This window comes from Rhinichthys klamathensis, unplaced genomic scaffold (assembly GCF_029890125.1).
Source record: "Rhinichthys klamathensis goyatoka isolate OS25496 unplaced genomic scaffold, OSU_Roscu_1.1 h1tg000198l_1, whole genome shotgun sequence".
Classification (NCBI taxonomy): domain Eukaryota; kingdom Metazoa; phylum Chordata; class Actinopteri; order Cypriniformes; family Leuciscidae; genus Rhinichthys; species Rhinichthys klamathensis.
In genome coordinates, this window is record NW_026606724.1 from 262,501 (window position 1) to 275,252 (window position 12,752).

Genomic DNA, 12,752 nt, shown 5'->3' on the forward strand with positions numbered 1-12,752 from the left:
TATTGTCTACTATATTTGCTTCTTATTCCTATTAATCCAGGCAATTTGTTGATGAATCATTGATTAAAATTAAGATACAATTTATACAAAACGAAATTCACTTTAAAGAAAGGCTTTCTACAAAACAAAACTTAATAAGTGGCCAAAATTATGTCTGCCCCATTCCAAATGTTTCGATATATTGGGCTAGGGATGTGCATCTCCATAGCTGAGGCCGATGCGATACGCATCTCGACGCATAGCCAACGATACGATACATTAATAATAATGAATAGTCACAAATATTATAAATCATCAGCAAGCACTTCATCAACTCGCCGGAGACACCAACTATCCCAGCTATGTTATCCCATTCCTCGTTCTTTTGGTCCCTATAAGCAAACAACGTCATGTCATAAATGATAGGGTATGCGTGCGTTGAGATGCGGAATAGGCAATATAAAAATGCTGTCATTATAAAAGGTTTCTAGTTTCAATGTATTGCTTGTTTTTAGTTTACATTTCATGTTGTGACACTTCTCTTCTCTCGCACATAATGCCGCTACGTCAGAGCGGCCAAAGCGTCAACAAGCTTCACCTTTGTTTCCATGTATGTGATTGGCTGAAGCCTTTTCTGTCGCTGCGAAAGTTTAAAAAAATCGGCATTGAAGCGAAAAAAATAAAAGTCGTTTTTTTCGCCGCAGCACATTCGCGTTCGGTGTGGAAGCACTCATTACACAAACAGCTGATCAAAAAATAAAACTATCGCGCGAATTATTCGTGCGTCAAAATCACGTCCAGGGCCCTATTTTAACGATCTGAAACGCAAGTGTCAAAGCGTAAAGCGCAAGTAACTTTGTGGGCGGATCCCGGCGCTGTTGCTATTTTCCCTGCGGGATAAATGCCTCTTGCGCCTGGCGCAAATCTAAAAGGGGTTGGTCTGAAGTAGCTTCATTATTCATAGGCGTGGTTTGGGCGTAACGTGAAATAAACCAATCAGAGCGTCATCTCACATTCCCTTTAAGAGCAGGCGCGCTTGTTCTAAAGCGGATTCCTATTATAACGGTGGATTTGCCAGGCGCGCGCCAGGAGCGGTTCACAGCCGAGGAGAGCAGCGTTCTCGTCAGAGAAGTGACATTGGGGATGGAGAAACCCACCCAAATTAACTTCTGTTAAACAGGCGTATGATAATTTGGGTAAATGTGTAAGCGACATGTATGCTTTTATAATAAATTGTCTATCTATCTATCTATCTATCTATCTATCTATCTATCTATCTATCTATCTATCTATCTATCTATCTATCTATCTATCTATCTATCTATCTATCTATCTATCGTAATAATGTATGATTTGCAAAAATTAAAACTGCTGCTTAGATGAGAGAATCAACGTGTATGCGCGTTGTGCACACGCTACATTGATTATGGCCAAGCATGCGCCCTTAAAATAGCATTATGAACAACGCGCAACGCGCCACTGACTTTAGACTAGTTTTTTTCTGGTCAGGGGCGCAATTGTTTTATAGAACAGCAAAATAGCATGAGGGAAAGTTTGCGCTGGAACACGCCTCCTCTTTGCGCTGAACCGCCCCGGGGAGCGCAAGTGTATTTCTTAGTTAACCGACGTGCGTCTGTGGAGGGAAAAGCCCGCTTTGCGCGGGTGCAAAATAGGAACGATACATGCGTCAGTGTACAAAGTCATTTGCGCCGAGTGCAAGATAGGGCCCCCAGTGTGAAAGGACCTTTAAACGTCACAAACTGTGCAAAAGCGACAGCGCTTCCGGTGTCCGAATTCACTCACTCGTTTTCCTTCACTCCCTCAAGTGAACTATATTGGTGGAGTGTAGGGGTGTAACGGTTCACACAATTCACGGTTCGGTTCGATACGATACACTTGTCACGGTTCGTTACGTTTCCGATGCAGCAAAAAGAAAGAGATGCCAGAGAAATTTCCTTGATTTAATTTTTTTTAATTACATTTTTATTAAAACTTACATCATAAAGTATGATATTTTTTAACTTTGAGCAATGATGGAGCTATACTTGACTTTTCTTAGGAGCTTATAAAACAAAACAGCTCCTTGGACAAAATGAAATGTAATATTGTAGTAGTTATAAACAAAGGTTTATTTTAGTTCAGATTAACATTTGAGGGCGGCAATTGTATTCATAATGTCAAAATAAAACCGACGTAATGTTACTTGAAAGCATTATAGCCTACTATTCCTGCCATGGTTACAGTTAGTAGTGTTACTACAGTAAACCCATGGTGAATGTTGCTGATCTGTGGACACTGGATAGTTCATTCATGGCACAATGTTTCTTCCTGGTTTCCACGTCAGCGCTGTTTGATCCGTTAATAGCGGAGAAATGTGAATGTTTCTCACTAGATCTCGCAGCGATGTTATTACTTCTGTGGCGAATGCTTTCTTTACTGGATTTGGCTGTGTAGTAACAGTGCTGATGATGAAGATCGGCTCGCGCTGCATTGGTCCACACTGATAAACGGTCCGCGCGCTTGCCACACGCGACGCGCCTACATTTGAAATAACGAAATTTTGGTCGGCAGGAAAAATGGTCCAACGAACCGTTCGGTTCAAAAATGCGTACCGAAAACCGAACCGAAAGCCTCGTACCGAACGGTTCAATACAGGGCCGGATTAAGAATTCAGAGGGCCCTGGGCACAATGTCTTGTAGGCCCCCCCTTAGGCAGGCCAAATGTAGTTTGTCCAAGGACATTTTTTATTACTGACTTAAAAGGAACTTTGTTGTACATATTACTTCATAAATGATCTGTGTTTCCCATAGGATTTTATAAAACTATGTTGGGTGGAACTCTATCCCTCTAGGGGGGTTGGGGGGCATGCTCCCCCGCAAGAAAATTTTGTACATTTTAAGGTTAAATGCATCAATCTGGTGCACTTTGAGAGCTCACAATTAAGAGCTTCAACCAGCTTTAACCCATGAACTGTGCACATTGAACAAAGAAAAAGCATTGACTTGTACCTGGACATTAAAGAGGGCTCAAACATCTTTTTAGTTATGATATAGAGTCTCAGTCTACATTACATTATCACTGGTGTTTTAGGATGCCAAACAATTATTATAATAATGATTTATATAATTATTCCTATGACGTAAAATCATATACCTCCTATAAATGTAGCCTAAAAGTATTTTGCATTACATTACACAGTATAGGAAAAGTACAATACTTTTGTCCTAATTTCTTTAATTGCCAGAAATAAACCCTTGAGCTTTCATTTTGGAGAAAACACCAGATCACCATGCTGATCGCGTGAGCAAAGTGCGCACTTCTATTTAAATCACGCAGCACAAACAGAATGCCTATAGGCTACTTAAAGTCTTTTGCTGTTTTATAACGGCACGAAGCAATATCACAGTTTCAATTTGACTTCGTTGGCAAAATATAACGCTAAACAGTCGAGACCTTTATGTTAGGCGACCGTATGCAACTGCTTCTCCATCACTTCAAATTTCAGAGCGTCAAGTCACGCGACGCGAGTCGACATGATAGCTCGCTCTCGCTCACTGCGCAGGAATACAGACGCTGTTTTTGACGCGATTTAACATTATATTTTGATCGAATGGGTTGCAAAAATATGCATATAATTAGGAAAGTGAGGACTGCGTTTATAACGTGATCTAACATAATATTTGACGGTGCGCAGGGCCCCTTAGATGTCATGTGCCCCTGGGCAAGTGACCAGTTGCCCTAATGGTTAATCCGGCCCTGGTTCAATACGAATACGTGTATCGTTACACCTCTAGTGGAGTGATGTAGGGATTAGTGAATGAGGGTATAGAGGGCGATTTCAGACACAGCTTACAACTAAACAAGACAGAGGAACTAAACATGACTGTGACAGTACTTTAAAGTAAGACTTTTAATTTGACATTACAAGTGCACTTTTTGAAAGTGTACATAAGGGTGTGTTCATAATTCTAGTTCGGTTCGTTTGGTCCGGACAAAAACAAACAAACAAATAAACATTTAGTAACAGATAGTAGGAACTGAACACAGTGGAAAACCCCCCAAAAGTGAGCCGGGCCATGCAGTGGAAAAGCGCCATAAGTGTGTTAAGAAACATATTCATGAAAGTGTGCTCATTTAAGTACACTTAAGTGTCCTAGTTTTCAGATTTAAAAGTACAGAATAAGTGCACATTTAATAAAGATTAAGCTCAATTTTCCACGAGGGTTTGAAAAGCATTCGGGTAGGAACGTCCAGTGTGATGCCACTGTGTTTTTGTTATTGCTGTATTACTGTGTGTTCTGTAATGTTCTGATGTCTTCTTTTCATTCCCCCCGTCTATCTACTTTTGCTCTGCACAGGTTGGTCGCAAACTACGTGACTCTGGCCGTGGGAGAAGTCTTGCTGCTCATTCTTACTATCTGTTCGCTGGCAGCCATTTTCCCACGGGTGAGTTACTGTTCTAACTCCTCCATTAACCAATCACACACAGCTGTCACTCAAACTTATTCCACGAGTTGTAAAGTTGGTTGCAACTTCCGTTTTATGTCAACATGCATCTTTTTTTCTTTTCTTTTTTTTTTGCCACACCAATGAAATCACTGGGTCTTATCTGGACACTCCTGAAAAAAACCTTTTCTTTTGTGTCAAGGTTCCTTCTTTGTAATGAGATTTTCCTGAAAAGTGCATGATTATGCTTTCCATTAGGCTCCGGGGTCATGGTCCACGTTCTGCTGAACAAGCTTTCCGTATCTAATGCTAATCTTTGTCGACTTCTTATGTAATATTAATGTGACGGGTTACATGAGTGAAATGCTGTTGCTGAGGCTCATCCTCTTCCAGTTATTGTTCCAGCATGCACCAGTATATTTGATTCATCCTCATTAGTTAGGTCAACATAAAGTTACCAGTATTGATTCCCTCGCAGCCGCACACACACACACAGGTTCAGCGAGCGCAGAGATAATGTGATTTTGAAAGGAGAGGCGGTCACACACTCATCCACTAGGCAACCAGGACATATAAATGTATTGATTTTAAAAATCATGTTGTTGTGGATTAAATCAATTGTTTCCACAAACACTGTTCATCCAGCCACCCCAGGGCGGAAGTAAACGCATACACACTGTGATTAGATCACAGGCCTTTCAATTGACTTTACTGGTCACTTACTGTGGTAACAGGTCATGTGCGTACAAGGTTAAAACCTTTTCATATGACTGGATGTTAGTGTGTGGATTTCTGAGTGTAAGTAGCTTTTTCGTCTTGCTTTCAGGTTTTTCCAAAGAGATTGGTGTCGTTCTCCACTTGGATTGATCACACGCGCTGGGCTCGCAACACGTGGGCCATGGCAGCCATTTTCATTGTCACAATGGCCGACATAGTGGATATGGTGAGAAACAAATGAATGAATATCTATCTATCTATCTATCTCTCTATCTATCTATCTATCTATCTATCTATCTATCTATCTATCTATCTATCTATCTATCTATCTATCTATCTATCTATCTATCTATCTATCTATCTATCTATCTATCTATCTATCTATCTGTCTGTCTGTCTGTCTGTCTGTCTGTCTGTCTGTCTGTGAATTTTGTATCCATCCATCTATCCATCCATCCATGAATTATGTTTCCATCCATACATGAATTGTTTCCATATACAGGGCTCGACACATTAACACCCGCCAAATGTGTGTGTGTATTTCAGCAGTGGTGTGTGACGCAGTCACTCCTACTAGACACTTGCCTGGTTGAGTTTTATATATAATATATACATTTTTTAATTGTAGTCTTTTAAAAATGTGCAATGTAGTGTTGTCACAAATATAGATTTTTCAATACATATCGATACTGAAATATCTGAAACGCGTCCAATACTCATTTCCCGCAGAATAGATACACGATACAAGCTGCTTTCTCGCTCTCTCATCTCTCCGACAGCGAGTTACACATAAACTCGCCTCCCCTCCTGATGAATATTGTTGGTGTTACAGGCTTGAGTTTCTGCGTGGGATTGTATGTATTGCGCATAATGTTACTCATTCCCGCAGATGTTGTGCTCACAGCCAAAGTGTGCGCACCGAAAGCCCCCTCTCAGGACTAAATTGAGTTATTTTTCGCTTCTTATTGCGCTTAAACAGTCAAATACACTCAAAATAATGTCAAAATGCCGGTCTTGGCGAGTATTCACGTGAACACAGTCAGTTATGTTTTAAGTGAACGTAAACGGTTGTGAAAGAAAACGCATGTGTAACAGTATAATGGATCCGTGCGTCCGGTGTTAAAGTGACAGCAGCCTAATAAACCTGATGCCAAATTATGAGATAATATTACAAATATTTATATGGCAGTTTTTCCACATGGTATCGATGTCAAAACTGTGGCCAATGAAAATCTGAGTGGCCAGTAACTTTGGAAAAACAAAAGCCACAGTGGCTGGTGAGCAAAACAGTTATGTCAAGCCGTATACTGAATTATGTTTCCATCTACTGTATATACTAGGGGTGGAACGGTACATGTATTTGTATTGAACCGAAACGGTACGGGCGTCACGGTTCGGTGCACGAATTTACACGGAGAATACACGGTATAAAAATAAATAAAACTCGCGTCCAAATTAATTAATGTAATGCGGAACTACTGTTAGATGCGCGGGTTCTTTAGGGACACATAATCTGTACCATCGGCTCTGAACGCACGTTCACTTCAAACGTTGGCTTTATACGCGCGTCCTATTCGCTTTGGACTATAGCGTCGAACTAGACGCGAATTTGACGCTCTATTCGCGTTTGGTGTGACCGCATAATGGGCTGCGATGTCAAGATTGCAATGCTGGAGTGTGTGTGTGTATGTGTGTGCGCGCGCGCGAGAGAGAGAGAGAGAGATGCGCGGGCGCGATCGAACTCTGTGTGTGTGTGTGTGTGAGAGAGAGAGAGGCGCGGGCGCAATCGAACAGTGGAACCATAAAAAACATACTCCGTCATTTTGTTCATACAGATCATTAAACCTGCAAAGTGTGTATATTTGTGTACACTCGCAATAAAACACAACATTGTGCTTTTGTCACACTGTAAACTCTTGTCAAACTGTAACCTACAACTGTCACCCAACCAAAATATCACACACACACACTGTTTTAAAAGCAAAACATATTTATCCAATTCCATTTCAAAACAGTCTGTGGGTCCCATCTTTTGGACATTCGTCATATCGCATTGGTTTTCATTTCTCGTCCTCGGAGCGCTAATCTTACACATTCTACATTGATTAAAAAAGAAAATCGAATGTGTTTTTAATGGTAGTATTATTTTATACAGAAATCAATTATTTGTAATTCAGATGAGAATAATGTTACATTGTTAATTAATAATGTTAATTAAAATTAAGGAAAACAAATATATTGATCTGAAATATAGCAAATTAATTTTAAATTAATTCAGGTTCAATTACCAAACATATCGCAAGGTCTTTTTGTCTTTTTATTAATTTAATTAATAAACTAATCATATAAAACTATTGTCAGTGCACTACAAATAAACTGGTTCTATGCCTTTAATAATAAAACTTATTTAAAAAATACAATGCCTTCTGCATTTTTGTTTTGCTTTTCCCTCCATTGTACCGAAATCGTACCGAACCTTGATGTCTGAACCGAGGTATGAACCGAACCGTGACTTCTGTGTACCGTTCCACCCCTAGTATATACATATATAAAGTGTTAAAATCAAGTCAGAGAAGACCCAAGTTTATAGCTTTGTACCAAAACCTAGTAAGCTGTCTTGTTGTTCACTGCCTATATAGTCATCTGCCTTCTAAGGAAAAAAAAATTCCACACAAACATTTAACCAACAACAACTAATTTAATAGTGCAAGAGTAAAATAATGAAATGACATTAAAATCATGAAATTTTCATTGCGATAGAGAAATGTGCCTTTTTGAAGAGCCTGTTTTGTTTTCCACAACTTTTTGCACTCTCAAAATACTTGTTTTTAAAATACCATGGATCATATAAAGTACCACTCTTTTACTCAGCAACGATGCATTAAATTGATCAAAAGTGACAGTCAAGACATTTATAATGTTACAGAAGATTTCAGTTTCAAATAAATGCTGCTTCAAAACTTTCCATTAATCAAAGAATCCTGAAGTGAAACATCACAGTTTCCTCAAAAATATGAGGCATCACAACTGTTTTCAAAACTAATAATAATAAAAATCACAGGCACAAAATACATTTTTAAAACAGTTGTAATAATATTGACAATATTACTGTATTTTTGATCAAATAAATGCAGCCTTTGTGAGCAGAAGAGTCTTCTTTCACAAACATTCAAAAATCTTAAAAATCGGTAGTGAAACACCAACATTTTATAACACCAATGAGTTCAAACAAATGCACAAACATAATGTTTAAACATCTAAAAACACCACACATCCCCTTTAGATGATGTGATTGAACACCGTGCCTCCGTCTGACTCCTGATGTGTTCTGTAGTTAAGCTGTCGGGTTCCTCAGCCCTCCACCAATGAGGCGACCGCAGTCCCTTCAGTCTCAGCGCCCGCCAGGAACTGTTCGGAGAATCCCAAATACTACAGCTACGTCGCAGTCCTGGCTCTCATGGCCACCACCATGCTGGTGCAGGTCAGCCACATGGTCAAGCTCACGCTCATGCTGCTGATCACTGGAGCTACAGGTGTAGTCAACATCTACAGCTGGACGGACATCTTCGACCGCTACGATCTGGCTCGGTTTAAGGAATACAGGTGCGTGTCAGAGTCAAATCACTGTAGAAGTTGGGTTTATTCAAGGCAAGTATCACTGTCACTATTGCATTAGGACTTGAACTGACCACTGTCAGTATTTCACCTACTGGATGATAAAATGAACAAACTTTGATTGATTGAAGTGTCCTTGTTACATGTAGTTACTATAGTAAATTATGCATAATTACATGCTACTTAACATAAACCAACCCCTATTCCTAACTCTATAGTAATACATACATGTAGGTAATTATTATTACTCATTACTTAAAGGGTTAGTTCACCCAAAAATGAAAATGATGTCATTAATGACTCACCCTCATGTCGCTCCAAGCCCGTAAGACCTCCGTTCATCTTCGGAACACAGTTTAAGATATTTTAGATTTAGTCCGAGAGCTTTCTGTCCCTCCATTGAAAATGTATGTCCGGTATACTGTCCTTGTCCAGAAAGGAAATAAAGACATCATCAAAGTAGTCCATGTGACATCAGTGGGTTAGCTAGAATGTTTTGAAGCATCGAAAATACATTTTGGTCCAAAAATAACAAAAACTAGGACTTTATTCAGCATTGTATTGTGTTCCGGTTCTGTTGTGGATCCGCTTTCAGTGCCGCTGCTGACCAAAATGTATTTTCGATGCTTCAAAACATTCTAACTAACCCACTGATGTCACATGGACTACTTTGATGATGTCTTTATTTCCTTTCTGGACAAGGACAGTATACCGTACATACATTTACAATGGAGGGACAGAAAGCTCTCGGACTAAATCTAAAATATCTTAAACTGTGTTCTGAAGATGAACGGAGGTCTGACGGGCTTGGAACGACATGAGGGAGAGTCATTAATGACATCATTTTCATTTTTGGGTGAACTAACCCTTTAAATGTATAATTACACTGTAACAAAGACACCTTAAAATAAAGTGTAACCGTTTACTCTACCGTATATAGTGGGCCAGCATCCTAGAATATCAGAGAGGAATGGGCTGTTACTTACAAGACACTTTTAACCCACTAAAGCCTTCTCGATAACTTTTATATTGTTAGTAATATTTCAAGATTATTGGACCTTAGGTTTACTTGATTATGTCGATTAAGATCAAATATGATCCATCAGGCTTTTGAGGAAGTTTATTTGTTCATCTCTCAATCATCACTGCATTGCATTGATTTAGATATATGTTTTAAAACTACAGAGCTTTGATCATTAAACTAAGCATTTAAATATCATCTTACTTGGACATATTTCCTGGCTACATTTCATGTCAGGCTTTACAGGGTTAAGTTATCTCTTTTTTTTTACAGACTTTATCTCGTGCCCTCCAAATACACGATGAGTGTGATGATCTTCGTCATGATGGTCAGCTTCTACTACTTCTCCCGACATGTAAGATTTAACTTTCTCTCTCTTTTCGAACGATTTCTTAAAGGCATAGTTCACTTGAAATGAAATCACCAAAATGATGTAAAATCACCTTAAAAATATCGTTACGCCCATAGGACTCGTGTTATATTCCAAGTTTTCTGAAGTCGTACGATCGCTTGATTTGAGAAACACACCAAACGTTTAGTTATTATTCACTGAAAATCGTAAATAACAAAGATATCAAATCAAATATGGCACATGGTTAAAAGACATGTATGTAGAAGGTATGTCACATAATCTGCTCTCTGGAATACCCCCCAGATAATTAAAGAACATAATTATACAACATAATTAAAGAATTAAAGTTTTTGGGTGAATTATCCCTTTAAGGCTATTCCTCATGTAATAGCATATGGCTTTAAAGGGCTTGGGATAAAGATTATGAGTCATATGAATTACTTTTGGTATACTTTTATGCCGTTTATATTTTAATTTTCGAGCTTGGCATGCCAGTTCCCATTTACTGCCATTATTATATTAATCAACAATACACTTTTTGTGTTGCACAGAAGAAGAAAAAAAACTAATGGATCTGGAATGACATGAAGTTGGGCAAATAATAACATCATTTTGTTTTTGTGTTAAATATTAATTTAAAGTCTCACCAAGGCTGCGTTTATTTGATCAAAATACAGTAAAAACAGTCATATTGGGAAATGTTTTTACAATTTAAAATAGCTGTTCTCTTTCATAGGTTCACTCAACGCTGCGGAAAGCGCAGTGGGATATCCTCTGGATGTGCCGATTGCCTGAAGCCCTATAGAATCACGCCAATTCATTGGCTGATGGCGCTCGCGCAAAGCTGGCTCCGCCCCGACGCTCTTACGTCGTAGCATGATGAACGCGCGCGCGCCATCTTCTCCTCAGATTTCTCTGCCTTCACGAAGCGGTCACATCTCGCCCTTCGTTCGGTTTTTCTGAGCCCGAATTCTTCAAATTCAACTTCAGCTTTCGTCTCGACACTTCAGCGACTGGTATAAGTGGAACTCTGTTCTCCTTACAGTGAAGTGTCATGGATTATCGACGCTGCTCTCCGCCATGCGTTCGTTTTATCTCGAACGACGACCCTCACAGTAAGTGTGTTAAATGTATGGGTTTTTCGCATGCGCGTGAGGCTGTATTGGGATTGTCGAAATGTAAATTTTGTGACAATCTCCTTCTCAAAACCCTCCGCTCTAGACTCGCGGTTTTTGAGAAGGAGTCATTCGTTCCCCCCCGTCGCGCTCCCGAGACTGCTGAGGCCTCTCGTGGATCCGCGGCCTGGGGCTCGGATGTTGAGCTCGAGGATATTGAGTATGAGCAGACGGGCCTCGCCCTTTCTCTCCCTCCCTCTCCCGAGCACGCACGCGGCGCGGTTGAATTCGCGCATGATTATTTATGTCCCAGCCCGGGAGCCCGCGAATCGGTTTCTTTCGGTCTGGATGACGTGATTTACACTGCAGCCTCCGACTCCGAGGATTTCGGGCCTGCTTTGGCTGATGACGTTATCCCGCCTAGCGGCCAGGACGCGCGGCCTACTCCGGCCTACACTGAGCTTATTGACGTGCTGTCGCGCGCTACAGAGAAGCTCTCTATTGACTGGCCTGATGAGCCCCGCGAGTCTCAATCGTCCTAACTCGACGAGAGGTTCCTACGTGGCCCTAATTCTAGGCCAGAGCGAAGAAAGCTGCCCTTTTTCAGCGATCTGCATCACGAGATCTCCAGATCCTGGAAGCAGCCTTTCTCCGCACGCCTAACTAACGCGGCAGCCGCTGACTTCACCAACCTTGTGGGTTTTGTGGAGCAGGGTTATTCCGCTATTCCAGCGGTCGAGGACACGCTGGCCAACCACCTCGCCCCGTCGTCTGCACCGTCCTGGAAGGCGCGTCCCCTTCTTCCTTCCAAGGCTTGTAGGACTACTTCCTCCCTTATTGGGAAGTCTTACATGGCGGCTGGTCAAGCAGGCATGGCCCTGCATACCATGGCCATCCTTCAAGCCTACCAAGCGGACGTCTTGAAGGACATGGATGAAGGAGAGGGACTGACGCCCGAAGCTGTCAAAGAGCTTCGCAAAGCCACAGATCTGGCCCTAAGAGCCACCAAACACACTGCTCGGGCTGTTGGTCGCTCTATGGCGGGCTCGGTTGCTGCAGAGCGCCACCTCTGGTTGAATCTCACGGAGATCCAAGACAAGGATAAGAGTTTCCTCCTGGATGCCCCTATCTCCCTCTCAGGTCTTTTCGGGGAGGCGGTCAACACGGTGGTTGAGAAGTTCCGCGCCGCTAAGTCTCAGTCGGCTGCGTTCAGGCAGTTTATGCCCAGGAGGGTCAGAGGGCCAAGAGACTCCAACCCTTCCCCTTCTCAAACCCGAGAACGCTCTGCTCATAGGGCTGAATTCCCTACTAGCAGGAGTGACCCGGCTCACCACCCTCCAACTACGGTCTGGGGAGCCCGAGGTCGTCCATTTCCCCGCCAGCGCCCTCACAAGCGCCTTCAGCTGAAGCAGTCCAACAAATCGGCCGCTCCAGCCTCCTCGAGCCGTTCCTGACCCGCAGGTCAGAAGGAGGAGAGCCTCACCAGATCTACGAGGTTGGGACAGA

At 41.5% G+C, this 12,752-nt stretch overlaps 1 protein-coding gene across 2 annotated transcripts in view; it reads left to right on the forward strand.

Annotated features, from left to right (window-relative positions):
* Nucleotides 1–12,752, forward strand: part of adcy3a (adenylate cyclase 3a) — a 55,154-nt gene that overhangs the window by 24,374 nt on the left and 18,028 nt on the right. For both annotated transcript variants that reach the window (XM_056263109.1, XM_056263111.1), the window contains exons 11-14: nt 4,339–4,426; nt 5,253–5,369; nt 8,478–8,746; nt 10,053–10,134. In XM_056263109.1, coding sequence (XP_056119084.1) covers nt 4,339–4,426; nt 5,253–5,369; nt 8,478–8,746; nt 10,053–10,134 — 556 coding nt within the window. The remainder of the gene's footprint in view (nt 1–4,338; nt 4,427–5,252; nt 5,370–8,477; nt 8,747–10,052; nt 10,135–12,752) is intronic.